At 39.7% G+C, this 21873-nt stretch overlaps 2 protein-coding genes across 3 annotated transcripts in view; both read left to right on the top strand.

Annotated features, from left to right (window-relative positions):
- The window catches only part of LOC141912810 (uncharacterized), a 20383-nt gene extending 7146 nt beyond the window's left edge, over positions 1-13237 (top strand). The window contains exons 2-10 of the mRNA XM_074804214.1: positions 3059-3183; positions 4690-4831; positions 6193-6599; positions 7531-8586; positions 9396-9501; positions 9660-9748; positions 10448-10649; positions 11960-12166; positions 12874-13237. Of these exons, the coding sequence (XP_074660315.1) occupies positions 3082-3183; positions 4690-4831; positions 6193-6599; positions 7531-8586; positions 9396-9501; positions 9660-9748; positions 10448-10649; positions 11960-12166; positions 12874-12908 (2346 nt within the window). The 5' untranslated portion in view covers positions 3059-3081 and the 3' untranslated portion in view covers positions 12909-13237. The remainder of the gene's footprint in view (positions 1-3058; positions 3184-4689; positions 4832-6192; positions 6600-7530; positions 8587-9395; positions 9502-9659; positions 9749-10447; positions 10650-11959; positions 12167-12873) is intronic.
- Positions 1-21873, top strand: part of LOC141912811 (large ribosomal subunit protein uL15-like) — a 24768-nt gene extending 2895 nt beyond the window's left edge. The window contains exons 1-5 of one of the 2 annotated variants that reach the window (XM_074804215.1): positions 19356-19414; positions 19850-19913; positions 20000-20075; positions 20572-20752; positions 21701-21873. In XM_074804215.1, the coding sequence (XP_074660316.1) occupies positions 19412-19414; positions 19850-19913; positions 20000-20075; positions 20572-20752; positions 21701-21829 (453 nt within the window). In that variant the 5' untranslated portion in view covers positions 19356-19411 and the 3' untranslated portion in view covers positions 21830-21873. Of the gene's footprint in view, positions 1-19355; positions 19415-19849; positions 19914-19999; positions 20076-20571; positions 20753-21700 lie in introns of those variants that run through there. The other variant, XM_074804216.1, reaches the window with a different exon arrangement.

Genomic DNA, 21873 nt, shown 5'->3' with positions numbered 1-21873 from the left:
CGGCTATTCTTGCTGTGTGTTAATTATCTATCGGGCGCTTCTTTTCAAATGTCACGCAGGGATTTTGTGGTTTATATGGCTTCTATATCTAATACAGAAAATAGAGTGAGTGTTTTTCATTGATGGCTCGACCTGCGCGGTGAGTTCGAAACGGGAATCCCCCCTCGACGCCCAAAGCTTGAAGATAAGCATTTGTCGAACTGTTTTTCTGGCCTCCTTGCTTTAGATGTTTACTTTATATAGGTCTTGCACCTGCCTCCCGGTAATACCATCCAACTTGGGTATCGATTTCGACGATCTCAAAAGATTGAATTTCATCGGTAGAAATGTCGTGTGGCGCGACCGAATTTATGAAATTTGAATTTTAGAATAGCGTAGTATTTACGATGGAATGCATGAATTGTCGAGGGTTTCGACGAGCTACGACGACGGCTGCCAGCTGGAAGATAAAATAGGATCGGGCGCGAATATGTCATCACTATACATGTATTTCTACTGCGACGCTGCGAGAGAGAGAGAGAGAGCTCGTTCTGTTTATTCCAGCAGGGTCAAGGACAAGGCGGCGAATGCGTGTTTGTGCGCAGTAGACCACCTCCTTCGATGTTTTGATGTTTTGTTTCTTTATTTCGTCTGCTGCTGCTGCTGCTGCTGCTGCTGCTGCTGCTGCTGCTGCTGCTGGCGTTGGTAAGATCAAAACACCTCGAATAGCGGTGGCAGCGGGCGGCGTTTAGATATATCTATTAAACCTATGATCCTTAGTGCGGCGGAGATACAGGGAGTAGTGGCGGAGTAGTGCCGTACAGTGTGGTAGATATAGTAGAGAGAGATAGTTCCCAGTGTTAAAAAATATTGTTTACGACACTTGACGACATTCAAATAACTAATATACGTGTATATATATACGTATATATATATATATATATATATATATATATATATATGCATGAAGCGAATCTGGCAACTCTTCAAAAGTTGCGTCGACAAAACACATAAATCGCGAAATTGGAGCACGGCGAACATGTTGGAGTACAGTGTTTTATTATGATTTTTGGTAACAGCTGCCTAGATTCAATTTCACACACGAGGCGAGGCCCGGGCCCGGTCCGGCTGTCGGTGAATGAAAATGAAATTCATCACGCAGCCTTGCAGCTGTTGCGGCTACAAAATACATAGGTGTGACACTAGATGGGGGAGGGGGTGTGTAAAATAGTCGGACTTGTATTTGTCAAAAAAACTTGTTCCATTTTCTTTATTCGCGAAGAGGAGTTTGTTCCGACAATTTTGTCGCGAATGCGACTGCTGAAATATTTTATTACTAAGGTCTGGTACGTAATTCAATTGTCAGGAAGATTGATCATATTATACAGGAAGGTATAATGGAATTACCCTGGAATATATGACTGGTCTACATGACTAGCATCCCGGCAAACGCATTGCTAAAATGCTTCTTCGTTGGCCCTTATTTTTTTGGGAAAGTGCTTCTTTCCGAGTCAAAAAGTCCTTCCTTTTGGGTTTAACATTGCCGAAAAAAGAGTCATTCTTCGTACTTCTTTTATCCTGGCCACTTCTTTTATCTTAACCACTGGAAATCCTGTTCTGACTGCGTGGACACTGTTTGTACTCTTATAATCAACTCGAATACGGTTCTCAAAAGATTTCACTGCTCCCATCCGTTCCCAAACGTATCGTCCGGTGAGTGTCCAGTTTCATGTAAAGGTTGCTTTGACATTTATAATGTATAGCTAAGAATGATGATACGGCAGCGAGAGCCGCTTATCAGGCTACCGGTATAGACTATAAGAGAACAAGAATTTTCCTCCCCGCGCGCAAAAAAAAACGTTACCCGACTACTACAACTCAGCCAGCTTGTTCAAAAACGCTACGATGATAAAGAGATTGTAAATGATTTCAATCGACTTGAAAGTGTAGTCTGCAGCGCTAGACACACGTGCGCATGCATACACACATACACCTCTCTATAGAGCGATGAACCTTATTACATAATACCTCGACACAATAACCTCTTGATTTATTTCTCGCCTCGAAGAGATTCCTGCATTTAAAAAGATCACGAAACGAATGGCGAATTCGTGTTGACTTTATTCGATTGAAAATGTGTAATCCCCTCATCCCTGCCTCCCCCCCCCCCCGAGGGAGGTGTGCTATCGGATACCAGTTATTAAAAACCCCTCCAAACGTTGTTAATTAGATCGTCGAGTAATCACTTCGGAGACGCTGTAGTTCCGTGATAATTAATCTGATCCCAGTGTTTTTCATTCGAACAGTTATACCGCAGTAGCGCCATCTGCATTTGAGTCGGTTGATTGCGATTGATGGAAATCCGGATTAGAAACTTTTATCAGGTTTACGGATTATCCATCCTGGTATCCGGTATAGGTGGAGTATATTCTGGATGAGAATTCCGGAATCGGTACAGACCGATCGAAACCTGTCTTAATTAGGTAGTGATGGTAGACCTACAGAAAATCGTTCTATCGTTGTGGCCAAATCCAAAACAAGAATCTTCGATGATTTTCACGGGCTTTTAAATTCAGCTGTAAAATTTTCTATACAGCAAAATTATTTTAACACAATCCGATAAGTAATCTAGCAATTATCAACATTTGATGAATTCCGTTTTAAGACACCGCGATATTCAAATAGCGACCATCTAAAAGGTTGCACTGACTTGGTCCACGTCTACAATAAAACCGTTCAGATTCCTGGGTGTAACATTTCACGCATAACGATGTAAGACGACACCGATCGCTTGCTTAGCTCTTTAAAAAAAGTAATCAGTTCAAAGTTCAATTAATTCTACTACAGAAATACAAAACCACCAAGCTGTCAGCTTGCCAATTTTTTATAATTTTTTTCATGTTGGTGTTTGACTAGTCTTCATGAATTTATGACGAAATTCATATACTGTTTTTCTGGCAGCGTATTTAGCGACTTCTACGCGCAATGCGCACGCGCGCTATGCATGGTTTTATATAGTACTCTCGATACAACTGTAATGAACGCTAATAACGTTTTTTTTTTTCTTTAATAATTGCAGGTTTCTCCATGTAGCGTGTAATTATGCCCCATGGTGCGATCCCATATCCGTTTGGTGATTGTAAGATATGTAAGGATAAGGCGACTGGCGTTCATTACGGCGTAGCTACCTGTGAAGGATGTAAGGTAAGTCTTGACACAGATATTGAAACAATTATGATTCGGTTCGCCCACCAGCTACAACCGTTCACTTAGTTCGCCTGATGGTTGTTTCTGTAGTTCCGAGTTTCTAACTGTTAGAATATATGGTTCATTATCTGAATATTCGTATAGTTGAATTTCTTCGATAGGGAAGCTTCCAGTTGCCAGGCGCCATTTTGAGGTGGTCCCAAAGGTCCCGCATTGTTGCACAGATTTTAACATTTTCTAAACAAAAACCTCTTTCGGGATTAATTGTTATCCATCCCTCTTTTGGCGCAAAATTAAAACTTACGAATTGTTAGAAAGGTGACAATTTCTATTTTCTGATGGTGTTAAATTCATTTTTCTTGGCTGCGACAACCACTGTTCAACCCACTCACGTACGCTTTGCGCTTTACTCAAGCGGTGGCCACGCGCGTTTCTATGAAGGTATTTTTATGAAAGCAGTATCAACAAAGTCCTTAGATAAAACTATCTTAAATGGAAAATTCTACATTTTATCTCAAAACATGAAAAAGTTACAATCAATAACAGAAAATTACCAATTTCTTTTAGGCGCCTTCCTAAAAGTGACGTATGTTTTTTAAACTGCAACTGTATCCGATTGTCAAAGCCGAGAAAAGTAAAATAAACACCATCGGAAAATAGAAATGATCACCTTTCTAACGATACATTTGTGCCAAAAGAGGAATGGACGACAATTAATCGCGCTAGAAGTTTTAGTTAAAATCTGTCCAACAATGCGGTTCCTTCGGGACCACCTCAAAATGGCGCCTGGTAACTGGGAAACTTCCCTATTGAGATCCACGTCGCACTGTCGTACGAAGATCGCGCGTTCGAAAAATTCGAAACGATGTCGATGAAAATTAGGAAATCGTTATACGCGCTAATTGACTGAGTTTCGGGGCTTGGATCGATTCTTGCTAGTTTGATATTAACAAGTTTTCCACCACGGCAGATGTTGATGATTAAATTTGCATCTAGACGTAAGGAGCGAAGTGCTAAGTTAATCGAGGCGCAAAGTACACCTGATACCGAGATATCCTGATACTACGAGATATTAGAAACCGTAGCTAATTCGTGGAAAAGTTGCCATCGATGTCGTTTGAAGGGTTTAATCTCCATGCCAACTGAAGAATGACATATACGGATAAGGAAAAACAATAGAACGAAAAAAAATCACCATATGATTATAAAACTCTGTATCCTAATAGGCCTATAGTCGTGTCAGTTAGATACCCAGTTCCACAGTTCTGTAAGTTTGATACTTGACTCTGAACCCAATTCCACAGTTGTGCGGGTTTGATATTTGACTCTGAACCCAGTTCCACAGTTGTGCGGGTTTGATATTTGACTCTGAACCCAGTTCCACAGTTGTGCGAGTTTGATATTTGACTCAGAACCCAGTTCCAGTAATGCGGGTTTAATGTAGACCTACCTTAAAGACTGACTAACGAATTTGTGTCATTTGCTGTGTTCATGCATTTTCAGGGTTTCTTCAAAAGGAGTATTCCCAAGGCGGAGAAGTATAAATGCTTTTTCGGTGGTCAATGCATTCTGTCGCCAAAAAATCGGAATCGCTGCAAGTCATGTCGCTTCAAACAATGCGTGTTGATGGGCATGTCCGTCGAGGGTGAGTAGAACTGAGCGACGATGAAGAGGGTGCCCTGCGATAAAACGACTGGTCCCCGGGGGCGAGTGACGTCTCGATAGTCGCATACTTTGCGAAAAATATTCTCCGGGTTTCTGAGAAAAACTTGCGTGTAATAGATTTATATTTTCACTTGAAATGTCAACGAGGAATTTTTTACGCTAACATTTTGTGGGTGTTGGATCTTTCATCGACAAGTGTCTGTCTAATTCAGTTGATGAATCGAAGAATAACTGTAAGAGATTTGGACTGAATAACTTTTCAGATGAAACCTCTTACCAAATCCTCGCACAGTTTTTGTTCGGTTGCCGGATTTATTCTTCAAAGTTGGGGTGTGCCTAGATTCCCTTGGGTAACCCCTTAAATCGGCCCTTTAATCACAACAAAAATCATTCACATAAAATTATTTGATGCGACATTTCTACCCGGCATGTTGTACGGAGCCGAAGTGTGGGGGTACGAAGACCTGAAGTTGCTGGAATCGCTACATCTTAATTTCTTTAAACACGTGTTGGGTGTTAAGAAAACCACGCCATCAGCATTCGTATATGGTGAGCTCGGCCGCTATCCGATCGAAATCGCAGGGAAAATCTGCAATGTTAGCTATTGGACTAGACTCGTAAACGACTATAACAACACCAAGATCAGCACAATACTCTATAAAATCCTCCTTCGCCTTAAGCTCCAAAATCAATTCAATTCGAAGTGGATTATAAACGAAAAACGTAACTATGACCTGGACGAAATCGGTGACGAGTTCCATTGTATTTTTGTGCGTAAAAAGTATAAACGTAACGGACAAAGAATTACTGCCGGAAAGATATTAGAAACGCCCCAATATACATATACTCAAATATAGTGAACTTTTGAATACCAGTAACTTGACTACCCTGAAAAGACTAGCTAATTTTCTCTCAAAATGTGATAGATAATTGAAGATTTAATCTCGTCTGCACATTGAACAGTGATAGTTTATATGCATTAATCAAGAATTATTATTACCATTGTTATAACCTCCTTAAACTATTGTTTTTAGTCATGGAGACAAATAAAGTTATCTTATCTTATGAAGAAACAAAAAAAAATCTGGAAAAATTCTCGAGAATTCGACAAATATTACCAAAAAGCCTTGAAAAACTCGGGGAATTCGGATAATGCTAGTGAGCGCGTGTTTCTTGATCAGGACGTGATTCAGTGAAAAATGAACGAATTGTAACATTTTAAACCTAGAAGTTTCTCTGATTCACTCGAGATTTTGTTGTTATCACGTGACAAACTAAATGGCCTGAAAGTGGCGCCATACTGATCTCGGAAAATATGTTTTGTTGTTTTCATTTTGGCAGCCGTGAAAATGGGACGAATCCCGAAACTGGAGAAAGAACGCGCTCTGCAGACGGAACGCGAAAAGAAAGAATCGACGTCGCTATCGGCGCCGAACGATTCCGGAATCGATTCCAACGAGAACAGCCCGATGTACGTGAATCTGCCGTCGACGACGACTAACGATTCAAAGCCTCCCGTCGCGACGACGACGGCAGCGACGCCGCTGCCATCTATACCCGCTCCGGCGAAGAAACATCCGCTGTCGCCGATCGACGTCGAGATGGTCGCCGCAGCGCAGGTGACGGCCGAGTCGCCGGTATCGCCGACGACGCCCAGTCGTCCGAACAGTAGTAACTCGTCGGAGGGTCGGGGCTGGTATACGTCCGTACTGTCGAGTCCAGCCGTCATTAAACAATTACTCAATCAGGTATTTATTATTTGCTACTTCTCTTAAAAGAAAGTATCATTCGTAACTCGGAATATTATATTGAAACTTGTGACTGGATTTTGATTTACATTTCTTTCAGAATGATAATGATAATGGGCCGATTGCTCAAAAGTGGGTTAGAGTTAACCAGGGGATAGTTGACATAGTTTCAATTGATACTACATTGTTACTATGGTATCTATTCGCCAGTTATCTTTAACCATCTTTTGAACAACTTGCTCGAAGTGGTAATTCATCTCCTCAACAAAATTTGTTATAGTTGCATCTTCTCCTCAAACTGTTTCTGATTTTCAGTATTTTGTCCCCTAGGGATACTAATTTTGTTTGATATGTACTAAAATATGAAAGGTGTCGCTGAGGGTCTTACCCCTCTTGCTTGCTGATTAATTTGAGCAGAAATATGAAAGATGTTACTCAGGGTCTTACCCTTCCTGATTAATTTGTACAGAAATATAAAAGTTGTTAGTGAGGGCCTTGTACCTCTTGATAAACTGATTGATTTGAACAGAAATATGAAAAATGTTACTGACGGTCTAGTCCTCTTTGATTATTGATTAATTTGAACAGAAATTTGTTTGGTGTTACTGAGGGTCTTACCCCTCTTGGTAACTGTATCGAGCAGAGATATTAAAAATGTTACTGAGGGTTTTATACCCTTCATTGATTAATTTGATCATTTCATTTCATATTTCAATGGAATTGTTCCTGAAAGTAACTCAAATTATTGCTGAGAGCACTTTTCAGAGATTAGTAATCCTGCATATGGTTCGAATAATAAGTAAAAGGAGAAAAAACAATGGGTTACCCATTGAACTCATTGTTTTGTCACAAAGTATTATCAATTAATTGTATGTTACGAATGGAATACAGTTTTAAATGCTCATTTGAAAACATTTGAATTGTGTTGTAGGTGTTGGAAGCAAACAGTTCAAATGGCCAGACAGAAATGATTAACAAATTGTTGCATCAGGTGAATAATCCTGCAGCGAGCAACGTGTTGACGTCGGTCAGTTCTGCTATTCCGGCCCCGTTTCAAAATCAGCCCGTTTCGAAAACGCAATGGCAGCAGCAGGGAGGTAGCCGGCAGTACAGCCATGACAGACCACCGGACGTGCTGTCAGGACCGGCGACGAAAATACCGCGTTACGACCAGCCGGTCAACATCCACGTCGGAAACGGTCACGACGCCGTGGGGGCGACGAGCCAGCGTTTCCATCATCAACACCAGCATCAGCAGCTCCACATCGGCAACGGTAACGTCTATCAACAACATCAAGTAAACGGTAAATCGTCGAGACCGCAATATTACGCGGCATCCGTCAGCGGGGAGGCGCCACCGTGCGTTAAAATCATCAAAGACGAACCGGGAACGAATGACGCTTACTGCAGCGGTGGCGGCAGCGGCGGCGGAATGAACAAACTGAACGAAGCTTATTCGAACGCGTTGGAATCGCAGCAGACTAACATGAGCGGCTGGTCGCTCAGTCAAATCGACCGGTATTTGACCGAGTGCGTAAACGATATAACGGCGTCGGCGAACCCGAATCCGTGGCAGATGACGTCGGCGTCTGCGCAGTCGTTAGATAACGGCGGCGATCCGTCTGCCGATCACGCGTCGTTGTCGTTACGGTCGAACAATAATCCGTCGTCCATCGCGATCACGAAAGAGTTCTACCGAGATTACGGCGGGGTCGTCGGCGCGACCGGCAGCGACGCGGACGTCGCCGTCGAGAGGCGGATGTTCGATGATGTCGAAAGCGTCGCGACTACCGACGAGCGAGAAACACCGGTCGACGCCGAATCAAAAATGGCGTCGACGGCGACCGATGAAGTCGTAATACCGGATATCGACGGTGATCCGGAGTTGGTGATCGAGCATTTAAATCGGTGTTTCTCAACGGCTGTTGCTGATTATATCGAAGCCCGGCAACAACTACGACAAGATATCGAACTCGGCATTCATATGGTAATGTTATAGATTTTTCATTTCAGGGGCCAGTTTCACAAAAAGATTTAACTCATAAATTTGTTTGATTTCTTAGTTTATTCAGTTTATCTTAAATCGATTTAGGCCTTAATCCTTTTTGCGAAACTGGGCGCAGTGTTGTTCAGTTGTGGCTTAGATTTAAGACCAATGACTAGCTAACACCGAAAAATTCCGGATATAATTTGAAATTTTTTAGAAATTCCTCCTCAGTGCATCGAATAATGGGCAAAAATGGATGTATTTTTTTATGGGTTTTCAGCCGTCCTTCCAAGTCCTTCTTTGTCCTGTATTTGGAGAATGTTTGGACAAACATCATCTTTGTCCTTCTTTTTGGCTCTAAGTCCTTCCTTTTGATAAAAAAGTCCTTCCAAATTTGATTTTTATGTATTTTTCACGCGCAATTTTTTCGAGAATTTGACTGTCGAAGCATTTTATTACCCTGGCCTGGTAATTCATTATTGCCAGTAAGATTGAATATACAGGAAAGCCTTATGGAATTACCCAGAAATGTATGACCGGTCTACATGACTAGTATTCCAGTGAAGGCATTCATAAGTCAAAAAGTCCCTCCTTTTGGGTCTAAAATTGCCGAAAAAGTCCTTCTAAGTTCTCCTTTTTACTTTTTACCCTGGAAACCTGTTAAATGGGCATTCAGCTGTAGTGCGGTGTTGCGCTGCCGGGGAAAAGAATGATATGCAAGCTCTCATCACCGCTGTGTTTTAGAGATAATTCGCAAATAATTTGCAATTCAAGTTCATGAATATTTCATGTATTTTCGTGTATTTTAGGATGAAGCCAATCAATTGGCGAATGTCAAATCGAAAAGGTCCGAGATTGCCAGTGTTTATAAGGAGCTGATATCGGCAGTGACACCGTGCTCAGTCAATATAAGCCGTAAGTATTATTCTTTTGCATCTTCTGCCTCTCAATATCCGGGTCCAACCGAGATTGACGGATGGATGGTTCGCCACGAATCATAAAACCAATGCGGAAATCTATGACTCTGCTGTCCACGAATTAACTGCATGTAATTGTTCTTCATTTCACGATAGATTTTTGCCGACAAATCCCAGGGATGACTGATCTGCCAGCTGATGATCAGGCAGAACTGATGAAACACGGATTCTTTGAACTGTGGATGGTGAGTACACTTTAAACCTGTACGCCTTTTATACCATTGTACTGTATCAAGTACATCCTCCCTTGGCAGGGATTTGAACCTGAAGGCATCGCTACGCTCAGCCACACAAGAACGGGTGCACAGGTAAATGTGCAGCTTTACTACGGGAAAAACTTGCGGCACCAGATTGCTTGTTGTATAATCGCTTAGGCAAATTTCACGAAAGAACTATAAATGGGAAAACCCGGGCCGAAATAAAACTGGATATCTGATTGGCTAACATTGACATCATCTAAGCTGCGAGTCTAGTGTGGCAGGGGATCATATTGTGGCAATCTCGATGCCATCAGGTTTGAATCCCTGCCGGGGAGGATGTTTACCTTAAGTATATTACAGTGGAACCTTTTTATAACGATTCATATTAGCAAAAATACTATGTATTTTTGATATTAGTCATTAAAAACCTAGAATTTTGTCCCAAATAGGAAAGTTATTTCATATTGGATATACCGAACTATCGGTTATAACGAACAGATTTCCTGGTCTCCCTAAGTTTGTATAAGTAATGAGGTTAAGCTGTACTATAAGTCTGCCGTGGTTTTGAAATGTCGTCGAATGATCGCACGTGTTCATCCAAAGGCTGTACCTATGATATAACCTGATTAAACGATGGTGAAATCTATGATCTTCAAACACGGAAAATTTCGCGTTTCGTTTCAGATCGGAGCCAGCGGTTGTTTCTACGACGATGAGTGTCATATTTTGTTACCCAGTAAGAAGAAGTACTGCATGCACTGGATGGTGCATTTCTTATCGAAGGAATTGATTAAAATGATGGTTGATTTTTCGTCGACGCTGAACAGCTACTCGCTGTCCGATCGCGAGCTGGCTTTGATCAGCGCTATACGCGCTACGCTGCCAGGTGAGTTACGTAACGAACCTCCGTTATACAGGGTGTCTCAGATTAATCATTCATTAGCTATGATTGTGATAGATTTATTCGGGTGATAGGGTTGGCAGACGTGATGTTTGTTTGAGGATTCTATATTAAAAGGCAACAATCAGTCATGCGTGGTTGAGCGCTAGCGTTTGTTGAATACGAATGACATCAAATTAGAATGAGAAATAAGGTTTGTTCCGTTATTGCGCACGTTTATTGTTGCGTGACAAGCTGCCGTTTTCGACATGACAATAAAATCACTGTCAAATCAGCTGAGACAGATTTCCCCTTAATAAAATTATTGGTTCGCTTTACTAGTTAAGCTGGTACGTAACTTCTTCACTATGGCAACCATTTTCCCAATGCGCAGTTCAGCTCGAACACTTATTTCCCTCACAGAATTTTCACTCATCGGATTCAGTATTTCGAAAATCTCTCACTTTCCGACGCTTAAGTCTTTGGTTTGATGGTTTTGCCATCCGCCACAGGAAAAATAACACAAGGATCAATGTCACAACTGGTCATTTAACGATAAACGTACACAATAATTGAAGGAGTCAATCCTTATTTCTTGTTTTGGATCTACTTAATTTTCATGGCCATTAAAAAACGTGGTAGTGCTGAGGCATGCATGGCTTATCATTGCATTTCGATATTCCATCTTCGAGCAAACATCCAAATCTACCGATCTAACCCCCCAAAACTGAATTGCAGTTATAGTTAATGCGTTATTTATTTAAGAGGTTCGGTAACACATTTTTGAGACACCCTTTAGTACTAAAACAATTCTCTCTTGAAGAGAATCTTACAGCATGAGTAGGAACCACTGTCATAGTAAACACATAGCTCCCTGGCAGGATTTTTTAACATGATGGCTTCATGAGACTGTGATGTTCCTCCCTCACATAGATTCAAACTTGATAGCACCGTGAGACACTGCCTCATTATTCCCTCACAGGAATTTGAACCTGATGGCATCGTCAGACTCTGCCACGTTCCTCCTTCACAGAGATTCAACCCTGATGGCATCATGAGACTCTGCCACATTCCTCCCTCACGTAGATTTGAACCTGATGCCATCGTAAGACTCTGCCACTTTCCTCCCTCCCTTGCAGGGATTTGAACTCGATGACATGATGAAACTCTTCCACATTCCTACCTCACATTTTTTGAACCTGATGGCATTGTAAGATTCTACCACGTGCGTTCCCCCCCCCCCACAGGGATTCGAACCTGATCGCATCGTAAGACTCTGGCACGTTCAGCAGTTTCCATAAACCATTGTTTTTCAGATCGGGAAAAACTGACCAGTAAAGATTCAGTTAAAAAGCTGCATACGAAATACTTGAACTTGATGACACAGGAAATCATCAAAAAGCACCCCGAAAATGGCGGGTTAATCCTTAGTGGACTGTTCATGACACTGCCTCAGTTGGCGACTATTTCGCATTTGCAAAATGAAATGATCGGAAGTTTCCAAATCGACAAACTTCCTGAAGGTAACGCGTGTAACGCCGAAATCATAATCAGGGTGGCTCCATTTACCTGGAAATCAGGGAAACGTCAGGGAACTTTCTTTTCGTTAAAATAGTCTGGAAATAGTCGAGGAATTTTGTGTAAAAGCTAAAAATCAGGGATATTTATAGTCGGGGGAAATTTTTTTTTTTTTGAATAAAACAATTTCCGTATATGTTTTACGTATTTGACTGTGTTAAATGATTGGATTCCTAGTTGATCGAGTCAGGGAAAACAACGTACATGTTATGCAATAGTCGGGGAAAAGTCAGAGGAAAAGCAATTCAAATACAAGTGGCCACGCTGATAATTTAAGACCAAAAGTGGCCAAGAATTTCGTGCCAAACTTTATCGATTATTTTTCATTTTTTTTTTTTTTTTTTAGTACAAATTAATTTTATTAAACAAGTCAATGGTATACAAAATAAATACATGCTAAGGTCCAGAGGACATGACAAGCAATTACAATTATAATCGAAATTACAGTCACATTTGACGGTGATCAAAAATTAATAAATGCACATAAACTGATAATTACACTAAAGGATGAAAATAATAATAGTAATGATAGTAGCAATGAGTTGTAACAATAAAAGTAATAATAATGATAAATAATAACGTGAAATACTAGTAAATGATAGTAAATCATAATAATAATGATAATAATAATAATTATTATTTTTCGTTACAGATGCTACTGTGGACACAGACGACGATGATACGTGAAAGTTGTCGGCCATCACACGTGAGATTTAAAAAATTAAAACGAGCTAGTATTATTAATTTTGGGCAGGGAATAAAAGATTCGTTCGTAGTCCATGACAGCGACGTGGTCATGTCAAACTGGTGGCAGTTTTTACTTTATAATATAGCCGTCGTCACCACCAACGCCGAGAATGAATGAAATTTCATCTTCTTTTTTCGAAATTGTGTCTGATAAGCTATTAATCGCGCGCTGATGGACATCGCACCATCCGGATATGAATGTCGAATCGGATTTTGTAAGATATGTGTTCATACTCTCCTCAGGCTCGAAATCTATATCAGCTTCGCTTCTGCGTTTACTTAAATGATTATTTCGTGTCGATATATTGAATCAGGTATTCGAAGGTATGGTCAAACTGCATGACAAAGTCCAATCAAAAACTACATAATTTAAGGAAGTGTGAATTTCCACGGTTTACGAGTCTTAGGGTCACAATAATAATCGAAACAATTTCGGATCCAGGTCTACAGTTATCGGTCAACTTTTTTCGAAATAACGGAAAAATGAACTAATTTCGACTTGATCGAATACTGTCAGTTTAATTGAATTTACTGAATCTAGCTCGTATCTGTAGAACTGGGTCTGTAAAAATGTGGAGCTAAAAACTGTCGTCTGCTGTTCGATGTACATACCTATATATGAATATATATATATATATATGGTCTGATTATTCAGCAGAAAGGTTTTTTCTATGAAGGCAGCTCAATGATAATGATATGTGTATTTATCAAATATGAAATGTTATATTGTAATTGGAAATGTAAGATATTTAACTAAAACCTAGCAACATTGAAAATGTTTGCGAAGCATTGATTATTAGTATCCCCAGCTTAAGAGCCTTTGACTGTTTTAGTTTTACGGTATGTTCGGTAAGGGTTCGGTCGGAGTATAATTCAGATGATCTTGTTAGTAGATTTTCCTAATTTGTACCATGGCAGAATCTCACGACGCTGTCTGGTTCGAATTTCTGGGTCTACTCTGGCCTGGTTTATTACAATGGTATGTTTTGAAGGGGGAATTCATCGAATTATGAACTGTGATAACGGATTTGAAAAAAAAGTGAAAATATTTTTTATTTTAGGTTGATCGCTGTGTTCGATGACTATTCTTAGCTTTTGTCATTGGGTTTAGATTTATAGATTACGTAATATGTTTGTAAATAAAGGAATATATTATATACAATGGCAATAGTTATACATAGAACCCTGGACTCAATTCCACAGTCACGAGTTGACTCTTGGGTTGAAATCAGTTTTCATTTTCAATGAGTTTACTATGAGTCAGTTAAGAACTGTGGAACTGGATCCAGAGTGGTGTTTAAGGAAAACATGTATAGGAACCGAATCCAAGGCTATCAGCGACACTAAATTTAGATTCAAACCTGAATCCCTTTTGATAGCGAATTTTGTCGTTTCGATTCAGTGTCATCCAAAAATTTAAAAACAAATTTCCATTTTCAGTGTCCTAATGAAAACGTGACAATCATATATATTCAAAGGCTATAAACAATAAGTTGTTTTTGTGTGGTTGTTATGAATATGGTTTTGAGCGTTCTATCGAAGGACTTTATTTATTTCATTATCGTACCCAGGCCGCAACCAGCCGATGCTATTTCAAATGGTCATTCTCTGTAAACTTACAATACTTTTTTACAATAGGTTTTAAAACTAAGTCCAATTCTTCTTGACGAAAAATGAAGCAATAAATAATCCAGCTTTATTCAGTTCTAATATTGTCTAATCTGGTGTCGAGGACACTAAGTGAGCGCCTAAATTTTTTCTCATTTTTGCATGCCTATACAATACGCACGCGCTCTCTCTTACGGTTATTGTATGAAATTCTATAAGAATCTGCGGATGCGATCCGGAAAATGTGTTTTTAAAGATTTCTTAAAGCGGAGCGGATATAATCCTCTGACGATCGTAAATGAAATAGATTTTATTTTTTCGCTGGATATGATCCAATGGATAGGACAGTCTCATCTTCATTCATAGCTAGAGTGGTAGTTTTTGAAAATAACTACGATAAAGTTTATATATTATCATTATTATTATTATTATTATTAATTATTATTATTAATATTACTATTAGTTTATTTAATCGTTTATTCATTCTTCCACAAATATGTATAGCTATTATATATATATATATATATATATATATATATATATATATATATATATATATATATATATATATATATATATATATATATATATATATATATATATATATATATATATATGAACTGTCTCAGGAAGGGTGAGGGTCGGTAGGTCAGTCAACCGTCGATTCTAGTAACGCTGACTATTAGCTTCACTTTAATGATTGCCTTTAAGTCGAGGTCCAGTTTCACGAATACTTGTAGATTGAAAGCATTGAATCAACGAATCTTAATTGTTGCTAGAGACCTAAAAATCAAGGCGAAAGTCGCCATTTAGTTGAATAACATGAGCCAGCAGCTGGTTCGGCCGTATTTCGAAGCAATTTGCAATCAATTTGCATCTATTGGCATCGGGCTTGAGCAAAGCTCGATCTTTAAAGTAACAAAAACAAACAAATGGCTGCATCGCTTTGAAACAGCGGGTTGTCGACGATATCTATTTGTTATTTATTGTTAATACCGGAACGATGCGTTTTATTTTCGTCGTGAATTCCGGTGGTATTTTATTGTAGATAATTTAACGAATGTCCACCACGCGCCCGCCGTCGTCGGTGTGGACGACAGTTTCGTGTATATTTGACGATTCGATGTATATTTCATCATGTGTTTTAGTTTCGTTGTATATAAATATTATTATCAAAAGGAAAAATACGAGTATAAGTTGAATAGGGGGATGGTGATCTTAAAGTATGTCTCTTAATTCTTTGAAAGCGGTTTTACCGAGGTCCTACCGTACGGTGTTTTGGTGTTGGTGGTGGGTTCTAATACGGAAAAAGAAGTCGTACATTTTTCACTCAGGATATATCGATCGTTCCGTAAAAGATGGCTGCCTCGTGTACCCATATGTCTATGACGTCATCCAATAACTAGCAAGCGATTGGATCGTTGATATACGTTTTCGTCAAAATTCGAATCGCTTATTTAAAGTTTCATGACGTCTTATGGCGATGAAGCAGGGAAGCCATCTTTTATAGAAGGATATACGTGATTGGTTTATCCAGGTCTAACGCGCCTCCCTGGTACTGATTGACATATTGTAACATTTGTCGCGTTGAAAAGTGAATTTCGTTAGTTCATATGATGTAATGATTTATGTCGGTCGGCGCACGACTTATCGAGTTTTTGGTTTTCTTCAGAAGGAACCCGGCTTTAATCGATGACGATTATTAAGGATAACACGAGAATTATCACTACTAAAAAATACTACTGTAAAAACAACAACTGCTGTAAACTAATTACGTGCTAAAAAAAAACGTACATGTACGTAATGTATGATACCTGTAGGATAAACTTATATGATAATGAAATATGTATGTAGATGTTTGTTACATTGTACATTTGTTAAGCTTCCGAGATATACAGTCAAGCCCCGATATACCGCCCACATCGGTGCAGAACGATTTTTGTGGTATAGAGATTATGGCCGTATATCAGCGGTGTTTTACTATTTATTTGTATCGAGATGTACATAGAGAAAGCCTGCGGTATGCAGGGGTGGGGGTAAATGGGAGGGCGGTAATATCGGGGTTTGATCGTGTCTGTATCTTAGCGTCTTTATTTTTGCGCGCAGGTCATAAGAACACATTTCCACGTGTTTGAAAATCATAGTGATCAATTCGCTCGAGATTAATCGATTCATTCATACCTCTTCATACTAACAGAAACTGGTTACTTAAGCGACTAATGGGAGAAGTTTTTTGGGCGTGTTTTGAACCGATCCGACGTTACGTCATGTCTTCGTAAGCCGACGTAATCTCTTAGAATAGATTGCGAAAGCAGCTGAATTAAAATCCTATTTCCCTGCGAGCTTTTAGATTTCTGACACTTCAGTCGGGTAATGTGTTGAAAATAGTATCTATGATCTATGCTCGTTGGGTGATGAACGTTTCGAAATCGAATGTCGGCAACGTGTTTATTTCACTAGCGCTCTACATTCCATTTCATTTCACAGCTTGTCATGCGTATGTGTGCTTTTGTAATTTAAACGCTATCAGATACCGACTCGTGATTTACGACTCGAATCCAGTAGTTTTTCATTGAAAATACGAACGGATTCTAATGCGTTTCTGTATTGGTCGTCCATCATGTTGTATCGCGAAATCCTCGTCGGATTCACGTGTAAGTCGTAGAACGTGTCGCGGCTTGTAAAGCCTTTTAATTGCTTTTGTATTCGACTGCTACAGGACATGAATCGGTGATAATAATCGGTCGCATTCATTCGCTGAATTCAATATCTCGTGGCGGTATCATTATATTGTTGTCCTTATGTTGTTGATTAAATGAAGAATGACTCGGCTTGGTGGTTGTATCCACCAGCTCAGTAGCGGCGGTTTCAGGATCTAACTAGTGGTGGTTCCAGGGTTAATTCAGTGCAGTCATGACTTCAGACCAGTCTAAGTTCATTTCCTTGCTCTATTCATAACAACCTATAAGAGCAGTGTTTACATATAAAGATGTTACTGGTAGTAAGATTCTGTGTGTATGTTTTTTTTTTGAGATTGTATTTTGCGTCTGCTGGAAAACTTGTGCCATATTTTAATATTCTTTGTCGTTTAATATGAATATTGATCGTGTCATCCAAACATTTGAAATGAAAATCTCAGTTTACATTCTAAGTACTTTCTCCCTAAAACATACTGTTAACCTTTCAGTGCTGGCTTGTTGATACCCTGAAGTGCTGGAGATAATTCGAAAATTATGAAAAATTCCACCCCAGTGCGTTGTGTAATGGTCATACCACTATGATGTATGTACATCACTCTGCAGTGTATTGTTAGTTACAAATATTTCGCTATGTTTGACAGATGCTACCATCTTTCAATTGAAATAAAAAACTAATCATTGATAACATCAATACACTGCGATGCGGTGTATTAGCTACACTGTGATGCGGTGTATCAGCTAAGTCCATCACCGATTTATACAACGCACTGCACGCTGTAAGGGTTTTAAGGTCTATTGTTTAGTTATGTGAGTTTGTAAGAATTTCTTTTATCCGCAATTCGTATCATCTAAATTTTAGCAGTGTTATGAATTGAATGAACCCCTGTGCTTAATTCTTCAATTAATAATTGCCAAAAATGTTTCTTAAATTGCCAAAACATCATAGTCTAGCGTAATACCTCAATTGCAGTCATGTTATAGGCCTATTGTAGACTCCACCTTTCACGGTAGTGCCATTCAGCGCTGACCTGTATACTGTACTGAGTTTAGAATTGGTGAATCTGTGAATATTGCACCAGTGCTGAGTTGAAAATCAGGGAATTCTGTGAATATTTCACTGTGCTGATATGGATATTTCACGCAGTTGAGAATCAGAAGAAAATGAAACTTTGCAAAAACTTACCTTTACTGGCGCGGATCCAAGGGTGCTTTGGAAAATATTCTTCGGATTATTTATTTCCAGTTTTTTAACGCCGAATTTCTAAGTACGGTACTGTTGGATATAAAAGATGATCTAACAGTGCTTAAAAACGCTCGGAATGCGTGAAAATTAGACTTAGTTTTTCAAAACTTTCCAGGGGATTACCAATAGAGCACCCCCACACTGAAAATCCTGGATCCGCGCCCCTGTTTTATGATATTCACTGGCTTCGATACAGTTTCCACATTGACCGAGTAAGGTGCGGTCTACGATTAGATACCTTTATCAATGATATCATTATCGCGTATTTCATACATTTTTCGACGATTTTCAACCGTGTTTTTTAAAGAATTGACAAAAATTAAAGATATCCTCATCTGAAAGATACGGCTATCTGTACGGGCTTGAAATATATATAGATTTTGTAAAAAATATAAATGAATTTAAGCCAAGAAGGATGCTTGTCTCGACCGTTGTGCTCTTATATCAATTATACTTCGTGCCAAATATATTTTGTAAAATTAAAAATCATTTGTTTGATGTTGTTTTTTGTCTTCTTATCCCCCAAAGTTATCTACAAGTGCAATTCCAGTGATCTAGGATTTTAGAGCTTCTTTCAGGGAAATTTCTCGGCATATATACCAACAGATTACAAATCAGAAGTGAAGCGGAAACTGTGGGCTTGAGAGTGTATGGAAATTTTCTTCGTCCATAGTTCAGAGCCGAAAATAGTTCGTTCTCAGTAAATGGGGGCGAAAATTAGGGTACGGATCGATTAAACACTGCCTTCGACATGTTGAGTTCTTCTTTACTTGAGAAAATTGGGATTCGAATCGAACCGACGCTGCCTCGCGTACGGAGCATTGCGCAAATCCGGAAACGGGCTCTCCGGTATTGCATTAAGGAAGTATCTCCCTCTGACGTAAATAGCCAAAATGGTGGGTTTCTCTAGATAAAATGTATTTAAACAATCGCCAAACATCCATTAAACGGGCCTAAATTTTCTGGTTTTGCGTTGTTAGTTAATCAGAGTTTGATTTAAGCTTTTCGATGACCCTCTGCGGTTGAGCGTTATTGCCGAAATGGCCTTTGAATCGACGCTTTTGTGGTGGCTCCACGATTTTTCCATCTAACATGTCGCTATCGCTCTTATTCCTGAAAATGTGCACGTAACTCTTAAATTGACAACTTCATTTTTCGTATTCCAAATCGTGCAGGAATTATCGAACACCACGAGTACCACGAGCATGGATGGCCTCCAATTCAGTTGCTGTTTTGAAGTTTTCTGATGATAAATGCCCGAGCCATGGCTTGGGCTCGATCAGGAATTAGGCAACCAAATATCTTTCTAAACATCTCCTCGTTCTTTTTAGACCACCAAAAATAAGAAGACTAGGAAGCTTCGTGGACATGTTAGTCATGGACATGGTCGAATTGGTAAGTTCTCGAATATTAATCTGATAATTACTGGACTGTTCTCACATTTTGTAACTTTCTAACTGTTGATGATTTCAATTTTCCAGGTAAGCACAGGAAGCATCCTGGAGGTCGTGGTAACGCTGGTGGCCAACATCATCACAGAATCAACTTCGATAAATAGTAAGTAGTCAGGCGGGCGTTAGACTGGAGTACAGTACTTCGGCCTTACTTGGACTTGCTAATAAGTCTTAAGTAAATTTGTAAAAGTAGAATTAGGGAACTTGGTACGGTGGAACCTCGTTGCGATGAACTTCATGGGACCAAAAAATCTTTTCGTTATAACCGATTGTCCGTTATTAATCAAATTTTCTTACTTGGGACGTGATTCTAAGATTATTTGATATATCCTCTGAATCATTGTATCAGAGTTCGTTATAACGAGGTTCCACTGTAGCTTTATTTGAGCTGTTAGAAATATATCACAAATGTTGAGTAAAGAGGAGTCTACTATGAATAATGATTTGCTTCTCTTGAATCATGTCAAAATTTCGACATTCTTCTCCAAATAACCTTTTTAGATCCTGATCTCCTCATTACATCGAACACCTGAACCCTCCCTGTTTGAGATGCATCTTCAGAAATGAATTCTCATGTCCCTTTCGTCTGTCGTTTTCAGCCATCCCGGTTATTTCGGTAAGGTCGGTATGAGACACTTCCACAAAACGACGCAGAAGTTTTACTGTCCGACCGTCAACCTCGACAAGTTGTGGTCGCTGGTCACCGAAAACACGAGGAACACGTATTTGGCGAAGGAGAAGAAAACCGAGAAAGCTCCGGTCATCGATGTCGTGAAGGCGGTACGTTGAATTCTGTTTTTCCACTCTACACCCCTTCAACACCCCTTCCTCAGACACAGTGCATCCTTCCAGGATCCATCACTTTAGACCCAGTTACTCAGTCTCGCCGCTCTACACCCCAATGCCCCTGAGACATAGTACATTGAGGATCCATCATTTTAGACCAAGTTACTCAGTCTCGCCGCTCTACACCCCAACGCCCCTGAGACATAGTACATTGAGGATCCATCATTTTAGAGCAAGTTACTCAGTCTCGCCGCTCTACACCCCAATGCCCCTGAGACATAGTACATTGAGGATCCATCATTTTAGACCAAGTTACTCAGTCTCGCCGCTCTACACCCCAACGCCCCTGAGACATAGTACATTGAGGATCCATCATTTTAGACCAAGGTACTCTGTCTCTCTACTTCAACAATGCCCCTTGGACATGGTGCAACCAGGATCCATCCTTTAAGACATCGTTCCTGCTGCATTTTGCGTTGTGTGTTCGAAGGTCATTTTCAAAGATCAATTGAAAATATCTCCAATTTCGAAACACTTAAAGCCTAGGTCCAGTTTAGCAAGAAAAAAGTTGAAGCTGGTAGTTGACGTTTAGTCGTATTTGGTTTAACTTCTTGTCAATAAACGATTCATGCATATTAACCGATTAAGGCTTGAAATTGCTTGTGAAACCTGGATACTTATATTACTTGTTTAATTGCTGTACTTCTACGGTCCACTACATCGAGATACAGTAAAACGCGCTCAATTCGATATTTGGTCTAATCCGTACATTATTTGCAGTCCATTTGTTCATTATCTAATAATCCTGAATTCCTGTAAAGCCGAGGAATTTAGTTGGTGTCGAATGAAGCGGGTTCCGCTGTACTTATAAAATTAATTTCAGTTAAGTGATGATTGATCTGTTGATACTGATGTTGCTTTTGTTCGTGTTTCTCGTTTTAGGGATACTTCAAGGTTCTTGGTAAAGGACTCCTACCCGAACAGCCCGTTATCGTGAAAGCGAAATTTTTCAGTCGAATTGCTGAAGAGAAAATAAAGAAGGCCGGCGGCTGTTGTGTGCTCGTCGCATAGATTTGTAATATCGCGAATAAATAAAAAAAGAAATTACTGAAAAA

The sequence above is a fragment of the Tubulanus polymorphus genome, chromosome 11 (assembly GCF_964204645.1).
Source record: "Tubulanus polymorphus chromosome 11, tnTubPoly1.2, whole genome shotgun sequence".
Taxonomy (NCBI): domain Eukaryota; kingdom Metazoa; phylum Nemertea; class Palaeonemertea; order Tubulaniformes; family Tubulanidae; genus Tubulanus; species Tubulanus polymorphus.
Note: the sequence above shows the minus strand (reverse complement) of the source record. Positions and strands in the feature narration are given on the sequence as shown.